Raw genomic sequence first — 14,895 nt, 5'->3', positions numbered from 1 at the left:
CCACTGAAAGCAACTGGTGTCATCATTAGGCTACGACCAATAACAGAGGAAATTGGAATTAAGAATTGCACTGAATAGCCGGTGGGGGAGGGAAGCTTCAAGAACATCAACATCTCAACTATGGTTCCTATGACTCTGACTGAATAGGGTATCCTGACATTTAACTTTCATAGTAAGTATTCCTTACTTGTACATTCCAGAGCCAAAGCTCAGAGCAGTCATCTGGGCCACAGGCAACAAGGTAGCTGTCATCTGGACTCCAAGCAATATAGGAAACTCCATATGCATGGCCTTCCAACGTCTTGAGCAGTTTTAGCTGGTGTGTATCCTTTTGAAGGAAAAATATTACAACTGAGTATTCTGTCTTTTGGGATTGTTGGTAAGATTTGGCATGCAGTTTAAGCAGTTATCTTTAAGCCTCATCTCTCCCTGCCTCCTCCACAAGCAGTTCAATAAAGCAACAGATAAAAAGACCAGACCATAGAAGCTTCTTGTTTTCAGCTCCACTTAGCCTTAGGGTGGACACACATACTCACTTTTTGCCTACTTGACAGAACACAGGCTAGGAAAAGCTGTATCAGTGCAAACCAAACAAGAGAGGTAAGCTGGAAGCCACACAAAGAGACAGATTCTGTCTTGTATACGTTCAATGACATCCAAAGAAAAGTAATGAATGAAAATCAAAATCCACCCCCCACCCCAAAACAGAGCAAAGAAATACTAGAAGTAAGGGTACACACTGGCAAATTTAAGTACCAGCCACTGGTACAAGAAAAGGGTGGATTCAAATTGTGTGATCAGCAGAATTACAAAGTGAGAAGAATAAAGAGTTGTTTTAGACAGAAACAATGTTGTTTTAGACAGAAACACCATGAATGTTTTTTCTTGAGAGCAGATAGAGGGTACCGATTGTAGGTTATCCCCTCCTAGAGATGTGCACAAAACAGATTCTGCATTTTGTTTGGAACTCAAAACAAAATGCAGATGACCGAAATGTTACACTGCAGCTGATGTAGTTGTTTCAACGGAACAAAACAAAATGTTTTGGTCATAGAGAAAAATGGGGAAACTCGAGACACCTAGGAACACCAGCTCCTAGTGACACCAGAGTGGGTTGGGTGGCAGAACATGATGGGTGCTACCTACCATAAAAGAAATGGGCAAGCAAGTTATTTTTAACCTTTCCCCCAAACCCTCATAGAATCGCAAGCCAGTACCAGAAAACCAATTAGCAAGGGAAAGGTCTCCAAAATGGTACTCAAAACATATTGAATCAAAATGTTTTGTTCCAAGCTCGAAACAGGCCCTTTATTTAAGAGGATGTTTTGTTTTGAGCTTGAGACACACTAAACGTTCTGTTTTGAGTTAAAATGTTTTGCACAACCCTATGCCCTCCCACTTGATCTAGAGAAAGGATCTTTTATAATTAGACGAAGAATCCCTATAGAGAAGAACTCTCCCAGTTTCCAGGATGTACTGAAGCTTGAAACCCTGAACAAATTAGATAACACTCAATCTGAAAAAGAATGGGATAATGACTGATAAAAGGTAGAAATAGAAGACATATGACCATCCTGAAGATTTCTATGTACTGCATGGAACATAAGAACAGCCCTGCTGGATCAGGCTAAAGAACTATCTAGTCCAGCATCCTGTTTCACAAAGTAGCCCTAGATACCTTTAGGGAGCCCACAGGCAAGAGCTGAGGGCATGCCCTCTCTCCTGCTGTTGCTCTCCTGCAACTGGTACTGAGAGGCATCGTGCCTCTGAGGCTGGAGGTGGCCCATAGCCATCAGACTAGTAGCCACTGATAGACTTGTCAGAATTTGTCTAAGCCCCTTTTGAAGCCATCCAAGCTAGTGGCAATCACCACATCCCATGGCAAAAAGTATTCCATAGATTAATTACGCACTATGTGAAAAAGTGCTTCCTTTTGTCAATCCTATATGTCCCAACCTTCAGTTTCATGGGATGACCCCTGGTTCAAGTGTTATGAGAGAAGGAGAAAAATCTCTCTCCACTCCAATCATAATTTTATACACCTCTTATCATGTCTCCCCTTAGTTGCCTCTTTTCCAAAGTAAAGAGCCCCAGATACTGTAGCCTAGCCTCAAAAGGAAGGTGCTCCAGGAACCTGATAACCTTGGTTGCATGGGTATTGAAAATACTGAGGTGGCAGCTGCGCTTGTAGAATGGGTTTTGGCTGGAAGGGCCTGGCAGGCACTGGATTCCATGCTCTAGTGTGATGCAAGCCTTGAGACCTTCTACCAGTGTGAAGAGTTCTTGTCCTGGTATGCAGTTGAGAGGAGCAAAGAACAGCAACCATGGTGACTCTCAGGTTGGAACTAACTCTTGGGTAGAGGAAAACCCAAAGGGTAGGGCTTGGAGTAGAAGTCATGTATTGTATGCATACCTGAAGAATTTGTGATAGTTGGTGGTGCAGACACACTTCCATGAAGATGAGGAGAGGAAGTCTTGTGGTTGTATTGTCTCTGTAATGGATCAGAGAGTTTCTATCTAGTATCTGACCAACCTGTTGAGACATCTGAAGTCTAACTGCTTGGCACACTTCTCTCTTGAGCATATATGCCTGAGGAGGCAAAATTTGTTCTATGGTACCAGTTGCTTAGGAGGCAATGGTGTGCTTTTGTGGCACATGGATCTTAGGGACAAAAAAGCATTTGTCATGAAATGTGGCCAAGAACTTTTATAACACAGCTATGCAGTATTATCTGTGGGGCTGTTCACCAGTGTTCCCTCTAAGGCGAGTGCACGCTCACATGTTTTTTGATGTTGGCTCAGTTAATTCTAGATCTCGCTCAGGTTGAATCAAGAAGGCCCCTCTCTTAATGCAGGTGCACACACACTGCCTTAATACTGCCACCCAGAAAAAACTCATTCCTCACACAGATGGAAAAAAATTAGAGAACACACTGCTGTTCATGCAGAATAGTAGGACTTTAACCCTACCTCCCCACTGGTCAGGTGGTAGACACAGGATCCTTGACTGAAAAAGGATCTGGGCCTGAGATCTGGGCCTGAGCAAGGTGGGATTCTGTGTCTTAGAATCCCTTGCTATGTATTTTCCTAGAAGGATTACAAGTAGGAGTCCTACTACAGATTTTCTGCCAAACTTCCTGGGACAGAAGGCATGACTTGGTGCTCGTTCTTGGTTTTAAGTAGAACATGTTTGAAAGCTTGATCACCAAAATAGTTTTACACTTCTGAAGGAAAATGCTGTATTTGATTTAGAAGTGGAGTCCATGATCCAGTGTTTAGCCAAAGATTCCTTCTAAAGAGAACAATTGTTTTGGGGCAGTCAACATAATAAAGTATTTTATTTTATTTTATTTTATTTTATTTGCTTGCTTGCTTGCTTGCTTGCTTGCTTGCTTGCTTGCTGGCAGAAGGTGGGACACGTCTCGGCTAGGGTATGCCCTAAGGCAGCTTGTTTTAGACAGTTTTTGAAGGCCTTTGCAAAGTTTTACGAAATCAGTAGGCAGATCACACAGTAGCTTGTCTGCCCAAAGGAAAATACTTTGCAAGAATGAAAGATGCAGAAGACTTGAAGGGTTAAGTTGGATTTTTTGTCCATAGTCTTAAGAAGTCCCTTTCTGAGGAGATACTATAATGCAGTGAGGAGGTTAGACACAGAATTCTTGACTACCCCTTGATATGTGGGCCATGCATCTTCAGGGAACAACTGCCCATTTAGATTTCATGGCATCCTCAAGGTATGCAAGGATGGCATAATGGAGGAGAAAACCAGGATCCCTATGCGGAGATGACAAAGAATCTTGAGTTGGCTGTTCTACCAAGGTAGACATGTTCAAAGTGAAACAAGTCATTGCAGTGGAAGGATTCAGCAGAAGAAAGTAGAGAAGAGAGGGCTAATGGCCCAACCATTCCCCTTCCTCTGTATCAGGAGCACCAAGAGCAGGAAACACAGAACCTTAAAGTGTGGTGTCATAGTCCACTCGGTCATCTTGACACTCTCAATAATTGCCAAATCTGGGAAATCCTTCTCCTCACACATCTTCCCTGGCTAGGAAGATGGAATGATTATCTGGGGAGCCCCACATCAATACTTCAGAGTGAAAAACTACTTCAAGTGCAGCTATAATTGAAATCTTTGTGTTCCCTTCGCTTAAGAATGCTGCTATGCTTCCTCTTTCACTTCTGTAAGCAGGAGGAGGGGAGGGGAGGGAGAGACAACAAAGGAATCTCTGCTGGAATTTTCTCTTTCTGATTAGTTTTCCCATCGGCCATTTTGGAAGTCATCCTTGAAGTTTTTATAATGGCTTTCTGTCCATTCTGAAGAAAGGGGGTAAAGGATGCAAATTCCTGATGGATGGAGGCAGTAGATGGCACCCAGCAGCTGTAGATAGCGAGAGGACTTTGGAAGGAAAAAAGCATTGGCCATACTGAGCCACCTCTGAAGCAAGTGCAGCCGGGGACTCCATTGCCAACAAGCAGCTGGGGAGGGCACAAGCTACACTGTGGCTGATGTCCTCCAAATTAAAGCAGAGGAGAAAGATGAGAATCATGACTCTCATGCTCCATCCACAGCTTGGAGAGAGTTGGAGGACAAGGCTCCATGGAGTTATAGCCTGGGGCTAAGATATCCAATGCAGAACAAGGACTGCAATCCACCAGAGGCGGGAAGTTCTGGAGAGATGTGTGGAAGCAGTTGCTCATCATCATCTGTAGAGCCCTGGTTTTGACCAGAGAGATGGGAGCCTTGGAAGGCAGAGGATGGCAGCATAGTGATTCTTCCTGCACTTCAGGGCAAAGACAAGGCCAAGGGGAAGCTCCTGCTAGTGATGGAGAGGTACTAAGCTGCCTCTGCTGTGCTGAAGAGTCCACTGGGAGAGATTACTTATTTTTATCTTATCAAAGAAGAAGGCTTTCTTCTTCTTTTTGGCCCATAGTCCCATGACATACCCAGGTGGGAGGAATACACTTTGGAGGGAGGGAGTGGCAAAAATGCCATTCTTCGTGCACAGTTTAGAGCTTACTAGCTTTGAATGATACCTCCAATCTGAAGCCACAGCTGATAAATATTTATATACCACTTTTTAACAGAAGTGTCCAAAGCGGTTTACATAGATAAATAAATAACTACAGGTTGCTTACCTTTAATTTTGATTCTTCTAGTGGTTATCTGTCCTTTTAGACCAATGGGCTATTTGCCTGCGCAGAGACCTCGTCGGAACCTAACAAACTCAATTCTGCTTTGGGTGGGAACCCCGGCCCCAGCCGCTATATGCGGCTGCGCCACTCCTCATCCCCTCAATCATGGAGTCAAGCTTCAGTAGACCCCACGGAGAGGATGGGAGGGCGTGTAAAAGGACAGATTACCACTGGGGGGGGGGAAGTTACAGGTAAGCAACCTGTAGTTCCTTGATGTGGTCTCTCTCTTTTACACAAATGGGTGCATAACAAGCAAGCACCCAAGGAGGGAGGAAGAAACAGAAGCAATCTATAAACTGCCAGAAGTATTTATTGCAGAAACAAGTACATCAGCTGAAAATTGATTGCAGGACACTCCTGCCAAATACAGCATCATTCCATGCCCTGGCATCAATAGCATAATGATGGATAAACAAGTGGGGTGAAGCCCAGGTAGCTGCCTGGCAGATAGTGTCCAATGGGACCACACGATCACAGGTGACAGAGGCCACCACAGACCTAACTGAGTGCACTTTAATGGTAGCAGACAGCTGCTTATGAGCCAATTGAAAGCCAAGTTCAATTGTGGAAACCACCCATCTAAGATAGGGATTGGGCAGAAACCTGAAGACCCTCACAAGGCCCATCATAAAGAACGAACAAGGAAGGAGTTTTCCTTCACTCAGCAGACCTCTGGACATAGAAGGATGACGCCCTTCTAATGTCCAAACGATGCATCCTTCGTTCTGCATCTGAGGAAGGGTTTTGGAAAAACACAGGTAATGTGAGCGAGGATGAACGATGAAACATAGATACCACCTTAGGAAGAAACTGGACATCTGGTTTGAGCACATCCTTGTCCTTGTGGAACTGAAGGTATGGTTGATCAACCCTCAAGGCCCATAAATCACTCACCCTCCTAGCAGCCACCAGAAAGGCGACCTTCCAGGTAAGGGTTCAATTGAAGCCAAAGGCTCAAAGGGAGGCCGGAGCAGACTAGCTAAAACCACAGACAGATCCCAGGCTGGTGACATGACTGGGTCATCCAGCAAAACATGGGACAAATCCTCTAGGAAACGTTTCACCACCAGGTCCTTAAACCATGAAGCCCGAGTTGCTGGGGAATGTGCCACAATGGCAGCCAAATGTAACTGAAGGGACGCAAGCTTCAAACCAAGCTCTTTAAGGGACAACAGATATATGCATATGTTTTGTATAGAAAGATTAAAAGCATCAAACTCATGCAAAGAAGCAAATGAACAGAAAAGAGTCCACTTGTGATCATAGAATTTCCATGTAGACTGCTTTCTGGCTGCGACCCAAACTTCCTTGAGTCTCAGTGGGGAGTCAGCAGGACCCTTGAGGCCATCAGATGAAGGGGCCGAACATCCAGGTGGAGCACTCCTCCCCGCTCCCACAACAGTAGGTACGGTAAGGCGGGAAGGTGATGCCAGTCCTCCACCAATCGCCTCAGGGCCGGAAACCAAGGCCTCCTGGGCCACCATGGAGCTATCAGGATGGCCCTGGCCTGATCCACCCTCAGTTTGTGCAGCACCCTCGGAATGAGGGGAAACGGGGGGAAAATATACAGTAGAGGGCCCGTCCAAGAAAAGCCTAGAAACCCTTCGCCTTCTCCTCCCGGGAGCAATAGAGGGCACACTGAGCATTGTTCCATGAGGTAAATAGGTCTAGAGTAGGTTCACCCCATTTTACAAATATGTCCCTGAGAACACCCCCGTCCAAGGCCCATTTGTGGGAGACCACTGTCATCCGGCTCAAGGTGTCTGCCTGGATGTTCAGGGAATCCTGAATGTAGACCGCCTGAGGTGACACCGCATGTGGCATGCACCAATGTCAAAGGTCCAGAGACAGGAACAGAAGGCGCCTTGAAGATGTGCTGCCCTGTCGATTGACGTAGGCCTTCGCTGTCATATTGTCCATTTGGATTGTTATTGAGCAGCCCCCAATCATGGGCAAGAAACTCTTGAGAGCATTGAATATGGCCAGCAACTCTAAATAATAGATGTGCTGGGTCCTCTCCCTGGGGGACCAATGTCCGCTCAGGCAAAAATCCTCCAGGTGTGCTCCCCAACCAAGCTCTGATGTGTTGGTCGTAATAACCCATTGGGATTGGGGAACCTGGAAGGGGGCTCCAATGTTCAGGTGTCAAAACTGAACATTGCCCACCATGCCGCAGTCACCCTCACCCAGCAAGTGGGCATAAGTTCCAAACGGCTCAGTTCTTGAAGTGGGTCGAATACGTCCAAAAACCACCTCTGAATGATGCACATTCGAAGGCGTACCTGAGGTAGTACATAAGTGGTATCCGCCATATGCCCCAACAGACATTGTACTGAGTGCATAGTCTGTTTGCCTCCAGCTAAGAAAGTGGCGGCCAATCTCTGTAGAGTACTTATGTGGGCATCCGGAAGAAAGACCTTTTCTAAGGTTGTATCGAATATCAACCCTATGAACTCTATCCTGCGGGTTGCTTCCAACTGAGATTTCTTGAAATTGATTTGGAAACCCAGACCCTGCAGAGTATCCACAATGATCCTGAGGGCATCCAGGACCGCTTGTCTGGTGCTCGCCATGATGAGCCAATCGTCTAAATATGGCAGTACCTGTAACCTTCACTCCTGCAGGGAAGCCACCACCGGGGCCAGACATTTTGTAAAAACCTTCGGCGCCGTCGTGAAACCAAATGGCATGCCTTTGAATTGATAGGGGATCCCCCCGATCTTGAAGAGCAGGAAGCGTCGATGCTGAGGGCATATCGAGACGTGGTATTATGCATCTTTTAAGTCTAGTGAGACCATCCACATGTCCTTTTCCAGAATGACCATAATGGTCAGTATCAACAGCATTCGGAATCTTTTGTAGACCAAGTGCCTGTTCAGGGCCTTGAGGTCCAGTATAGGACGCCGACCTCCATCCGGTTTCGGCACAATAAAGTACTGAGAACAGAAACCGGGACACTCCAGATCGGCGACTCTCTCGATCACATCCTTTGACAAGAGAGCGGAGATCTCCTGGTCCAACTTCGGGGTGCACGGAGTAATCACAATCTCAGAAACTGGCTGTGTCCCGCAGAACTCCAGGGCATAGCCCAAACATATGATTGTAAGGACCCACTGGTCCGTGGTCACTCTGTCCTAGCTCGTTGAGAACAGGGCCAGGCAAGTCTGGAAGCATGCCGAGTCACTGCTTCTTTTGGAAGGCGTGTGGGCGCTGTTTCTGAAAGGCCGGCTTACTAGGCTGGAGGTCTGACTTGTATCTTGACTGGAACTTGTTGCCACAAAATGAACGTTCGGATGGGGACCGCTGTGGATGATAAGGTGACCACCTGGCAGTTTTCTGTGGTTTGGTGGCTGACGACAAGTACAACATGGATCGCGCCATGCTCCTCAGCTTCTAAACTTTCTGGAGTGTGTCATCTGTCTGCTCCACAAAGAGGCTAGAGCCCTCAAAGGGCAGCTCCTTAACCCTAGCACAGGCCTCGTAGTTCAGTCCAGACAAACGCAGCCAAGCATGTCGCCTGAGCGCCACAGATGTGGCCATCACCTTAGCCGCACACTCCACCAAATGAAGAGCCGAATAAAGCTCCTGTTTCGCCACCTGAATAGCCTTGCGGAGAAACGCCTTCACTAGATCCCGCTTGTCCTGAGGCAGGAGATCCAGGAAAGGACCCACCTTCTCCCACACGAAGTAGTTATATTGGGTGTTATACGCCTGTATAATTGGCCACTCTCAAGAGGAGGGCTGAGGATGAATACAGCCTCCTCCCGAAGGAGTTCAATTTTCTGCCCTCTTTGTCACTCTGTGCCAACTGGCTGTGACCTCTAGTCCTTTGCAGGGACGCTTCCACAACAATCAAATTCAGGGTGGGATGATTCTTCAGAAAGGCTTTATCATCCTGTAGCTGCACCCTGTAAAAGTTCTCCAAGCGCCTATTAGGCTAGGAAAGAGTTGCCGGCTTTTTCTAATGACCTTGCATGACCCCCAACAATGCCGAGTTCAGGGGCAAAGCGGCAGGTACCTTGGCTTCCGAAATTAAACGGCTGAACAATGGGTCCAGTTCCCCCTTCTGCTGCATACCGAGGCTCATGCCAAGGGCCGAAGCCATGCAAGCCACGTACGCAGAGTACTGTTTGAGGTCCTCTGATGGGGAAACAGGCTTTGAGTCCAACTGTATGTCGAGCAGGGATGACCCCTGGGAAACAACCTCATAGTCCAACTCCTGAGGAGCTAAAGAGTCTCGTGCCAAAGGTGTCTAACCCGTAGGGGAGCCCCGTTTGCTTCCCGGATTGTCCGGTACTGAAACGGAAAGCTCCACTGGCAGTACCTGGGCAGGCACAGCAGCCTGTTGTAGCATGGAAGCCGAAGAGGGTGGTTCGTGCCGCTCATTTCAATCCCAAGGGGAGCGCAGCAGTGAGCGGGATTGCAGCCTCCCTTCCAAGTGTGTGTGTGTGGGGGGGGGGGGGTTCGATCGATAGTCCATTTGATATCGATCACATGAACCAGAGTCCCAGCGCCAAGTGCCATAAGGCTCAACCTCACTCAAGGAAGCATGGCGCTCTGCCGCCTGATACTGATCCGGATATGATGGCTCACAACAGTCCCAGGCACAATCCTGCCTGTAAACCGAAGAGCGTTCTTCTGAGTCCCAACGGGCACTTCGGTCCCTAAGAGGAAAGCGCACCTGGAGCCTTCAAGGGGGCGAATGACGCCTAGGCAGCCACAATGCATCTTCTGCAGGCTTGGCCAGGGAATAGGCCTCCTCTTCCAATGAAACGTACCCAAGATCAGCCGTCGCCACCGAGAGTTCTCCACTCCATCTAGTTTGATCATGGGCCAAGTCCAATGAATCTGTGACCAAAGGTGAACTAGGCCATCCCGAAACAGACGACCTTGGTACAGGATGATCCGAGTCCACTTTAGGTTTCTTGGCCACAAGGGCCTCTGATGCAGGAACTGGTGCAACCTTCTTTTTCTTCATTATATGAGGGAAGTATTGACCCGCTGACAAATCAGGAGGCAACTTCGACTTCTTCTTCCTCTTCGGTATCGACACTGAGGGATTTGGGGAAGACTTAAGTATCACAGACACTGAATGCTTAGGGAGGTCTTCTGAGCGCACTGGCTCACTCGAAGCTGTCAAAGTATGGGCACTAAGAGGTGCCGAGACCGGTACTGAAGCCGGATTTTCAGCCTCCGCAGGAGCAGATACTGAATGCTCCGACTGCACTGATGAAGTCATTTTAACGGATCGCATCAACAATAAGGCTTCCCAGGAATGAAGAGCCAGATCCCACAGGGCTGCACACAGGTAAGAAACCTTATTCTTGTGAGCCTGCTCCAAAAAATTCTGACAATGAAGACAGGTCTTGACAATGTGGGATTCCCCCAGGCACAAAAGACACTCGATATGAGTATTGTGGTAAAGGGATCTTAGATCTGGAACAAACACATTTTTAAAATTCGTTGTGCCTGGCATAAACACCATAGGCCGGCTAGCCACCACAATCTGTCCCAGCTGGGACCGGACCTCTAGAGAAGGGAAAAAACCTGCAAAAACTAAAACGGTAAGGAAAAAAACGCTACTACGCGAAAGAAATAACGAAACAAAGAAATAAAATCGAAGACATTGAAGAAGTAGGGAGAAAAAACAACAAGGGGATAGATAGATCCTAATCCTAATGAGCAGGCATGGTATAGTGGTTAAGAGTGCTGGACTAGGACCAGGGAGACCCAAGTTCAAATCCCCATTCAGCCATGAAACTAGCTGGGTGACTCTGGGCCAGTCACTTCTCTCTCAGCCTAACCTACTTCACAGGGTTGTTGTGAAAGAGAAACTCAAGTATGTAGTACACCCGCTTTGGGCTCCTTGGAGAAAGAGCGGGATATAAATGTAGCAATAACAATAACAATAATAATCATTGTCAAGCTGCAGACTCCACGATGCTTACTGCGCGGATGATGAAAGACTGAGGGGATGAGGAGTGGCGCAGCCGCATACAGCGCCTGGAGGCAGGGTTCCCACCCAGAGCAGGAGAATTGAGCTTGTTAGGTTCTGACAAGGTCTCTGTGCAGGCGCATAGCCCATTTGTGTAAAAGACAGAGACCACGTTGAAGAAACAAACAAATAAGATGGATCCCTGTCCCCAAAGGGCTCACAATCTAAGAAGAAACATAAGATAGACACCACCAGGAACAGATACTGGAGGGGTACTGTGCTGGGGGTGGATAGGGCCAGTTGCTCTCCCCCTGCTAAATAAAGAGAATCACCACATTTAAAAAGGTGCCTCTTTGCCTAGTTAGTAAAAATAAAAATAAATCTGTTTGATTTTGAAACAGAACAAGACTGAACTGACTGGCACACACAGCCTTCCCACACAACCTAGATGAGACAGATGGAAGTGTTATCTTATTTCTGCCTGAAGGCCTGAGAAGACCAGTGGTTAAGTGAGTGCCTGTCTTGAGAACAAGCAGTTCTGGAATCAGAGGGGTCTTCTCCCCAATAAGGACTCTTAAAACTTTGCTTTATAATCCTAAATCCTGCCTCCAGAGGAAGTGGGCAGAGATAACCCACACTGGATATTCTCCTCCTCCACCAGAGAAGCAAGATTTTTACTTAAGTTGTCTCACAGCAGCAGAGGATTAAGACATCCTAGTAGTAATTAAGAGTCAGATTGTGCATACACACACCCAAATTTGGGCACGTAATGCAATTCTGCATAATGCAGTCTCTCCAACAGGTAAGTAGCAGAACTATACTAAACAAACGGAAGCTTAAAAGCTGCATACAAGAAATTTGCTCAGTAATAATTCTGAAAATTGTTACCACATAATTAGCTCTGATACAAATATTTAATCCTAAAATCAATAGAAAGGGGAAAAATTAATATTCCAGTACTGTGCTGGAAGATCCTTAAATGCTACTCCCAATCCATAAGGATTAGATGATTTAATATTAGCATTTCAGGAAAGGATAGCCTAAAAATATCCAAATGCTATAAGACTTAGTTATGATAGTTATGACGACTTCAAAAATTATGCTGCATGACCGTTACTGAAGTACTAATCTCACACTTAATGAACTCTCAAACCATGTTCTGTGGTTTTTTTGTGCCTCAGAAGGATTCTGCCCAGTTTTTATACTCTGTTAAACACATTACTTCATTGGAAAGCTAGTCATAAGCAGAAAGCAATTGTGTTAGGAACACAGAGAAAACACTAAGGAAGAGAAGGGCTAAGTGATAGTATTTGAATATCTAGAAAAATGTCAGAAAGGAGGCAAAAATGAACAAAGATATATACGCAAATGGTAAAATACTGCAAACAAGTTGTTCTAGTATGAACTAGTCTGCCTACTTTCCCTTCAATATCCCTACAACTGGACTAAATTTGGTCCAAATTGGTTAGGAAGTTCACAAGTTAGTCCACTTGTGCTTCAAATGTTCAAGCATCCGCCATCTTGAATTGAGGTGAATAGGGATACCATTGACGTTATCCCTATGTGTCCTTACAACTGTACCCGATTTGGTTCATATTGGTTCAGGCATAGCGAATTTTACAGGACGACGACACACACACACACGGAATGTCAGGTATTCTCATAAGCCCACTGGAAATTTGGCTGAAAAGGTTTAAGATTACAGGATGGTGAATATAAACTAAGTTATAAAAGGAGTTCTGCAGTGGAAAAACCTGCCTAGAATAATATTAGAATTTTCTTCCTTAAACAGATTTGAGGAAAAGTAGTAGACTGATATTAGAGGTCTAGTGTACCCAGCTTTAGGGATGGACTTGAACATAACCCTATGCATGTTTATGCACAGGTAAATCAAAATTAATTCAATGGGATTTACTTCCAAGTTGACAGAGATTTCAGCCTCATTAATTTAATTTAGGAGTTGCAAGCAACTCTGTCTAGTCCGATCTTCCATTCAAATCTTCCATTGATCAGTATGCCATTTCAAATTAATCTACACCAAATAGAAAATATTCACACTGGGAAAACAAAATTTGCCCGGAGAGTAGTAACCTCAGAAGACTCAAAATGAGCCACAATAAAGAAGGAAAAGCCACCTGCCACTCCCACCTGGGAGAAAATCCCTGACCAGACTGAATTATGGCAGGCATTTGTTTCCTCTCTCTCTGACTACAAGAGAATGCTCACAGCAAGGTATCACCCATCCAAACAGGCGATATTTCCTATACAAGCCTCTCCATAAAATTAAAATCAGAGCATAACTCAAACAATTAAGCCAGAGGGCACAGTCTGAGACAAAAAGTCTACTGTGACATTTAGGAAAGCATTCAATATACTGAAAATTAAAGCTGATCTAGAGTGCTATGCCTAATTTTGTGTTCTATGGAGGACATTTTGCCACACAAATATACATACTTACTGGATCAACCTGCCATATAATAACAGTTGTATCCTTTGATCCTGTTGCTAGTTTAGTGCCGTCATTGGAGAATTTACAGAACCACACTTCGTTACAGTGCTCTGTAAGTATCTGTTGTGTGTAACATGGAAACTGTTTCCTGAAAAATACAAACATAGAAATACACATTATAATAGCTATTCTACTTGCGCTAGTACAAATATCTAAAATGAGCATAGAAATTGTTGACAGTATCACCTTACCAGTAATTGTGAATATTATATAGAGGATTTAGAAATTCACTACATTAAGCCTATTCTCCCTGTACTGTATTTTTTCTAGTTGTCACTTGCACACGTCAACATGGTTTTTTGTTACAGGGATGAGCAGAGTCAAAGCAAGTCAGACTTCAGACTTGCACGCTTCCCTTCTCCACCTCCATCACCACATGCAAGGGAATATTTTGAGAGCATCTGATTTACCCTTTGAACAAGCCAGTTTCCTGATATGTCCAAATCTGGAGAACTGTAGACTGTTCCAACTCTGGTTAGTTAAAGCAGGCCAGAAACAGGGTACTTTGATTTATTCCAATGTTAGAGTGGAGACTTATATTGGCCTTAAATACAAAGTGATTCTCTTACCTACTGCAAACATGGTCTATGAGCAGCGATACAGAATCTAGATTATTATCTAGTTTGGTATTGTGATAGAGGCACCGGTCCCGTTGTAGCTCCACAGCTTGACGCAGTAGATTCTGTAGACGCCTCGGAGGGAGCATTACTGATGGTGGTAGGTAAGCTTCAATAAATTAAAAAGGTATTTGAGTGCAATCATTTAAGAACTACACTTGGGCTATCATTAAGAAAGAGCTTTCCAAGAAAATATGAGATCTAGTGTTTCTCTCATTTCCTATATGTTTGCCCACTTCTCAGTACCACACATTTGAAAAGTTGCTTATAAAATAAAACCTTATTTAACCATAAAGACCAGTAATAATACATGTCAAACCAATCAATTCCATCCAGAATTGCCTGGAGCCGAGATGTCACCACTCACTCATTCTAAGTAAGAGTAAATTCAAAGTAGCTGTCCATATTACCTGGATCTAAGAAGGGTTTCTAAAAAGAAAATGTACCACTGTTTTGCTTCAGAGCAGTGGACACACTCCATCCCTCAGGGAGGCAGCAATAACCTCCACAACCCAGCTTCCTCAACCCAAGTCTGCCATCTTTTAGCAGCCAGGATGGGAAGAGATCAAGAGCACAAGTGGCAGGCTTCAGGCCTCCAGTTTGTCCACATCCTCGAGAAAAGCAAACTGAAAGGCATACCT

At 45.3% G+C, this 14,895-nt stretch overlaps 1 protein-coding gene across 2 annotated transcripts in view; it reads right to left on the bottom strand.

The window, feature by feature from the left end:
- The window catches only part of WDR26 (WD repeat domain 26), a 58,048-nt gene that overhangs the window by 18,222 nt on the left and 24,931 nt on the right, over positions 1-14,895 (bottom strand). For both annotated transcript variants that reach the window (XM_053308043.1, XM_053308033.1), the window contains exons 6-8: positions 14,207-14,363; positions 13,587-13,725; positions 188-328 (exon numbers count right to left, since the gene is read on the bottom strand). In XM_053308043.1, the coding sequence (XP_053164018.1) occupies positions 188-328; positions 13,587-13,725; positions 14,207-14,363 (437 nt within the window). The remainder of the gene's footprint in view (positions 1-187; positions 329-13,586; positions 13,726-14,206; positions 14,364-14,895) is intronic.

The sequence above is a fragment of the Hemicordylus capensis genome, chromosome 1 (genome assembly GCF_027244095.1).
Source record: "Hemicordylus capensis ecotype Gifberg chromosome 1, rHemCap1.1.pri, whole genome shotgun sequence".
Taxonomy (NCBI): Eukaryota; Metazoa; Chordata; class Lepidosauria; order Squamata; family Cordylidae; genus Hemicordylus; species Hemicordylus capensis.
Note: the sequence above shows the minus strand (reverse complement) of the source record. Positions and strands in the feature narration are given on the sequence as shown.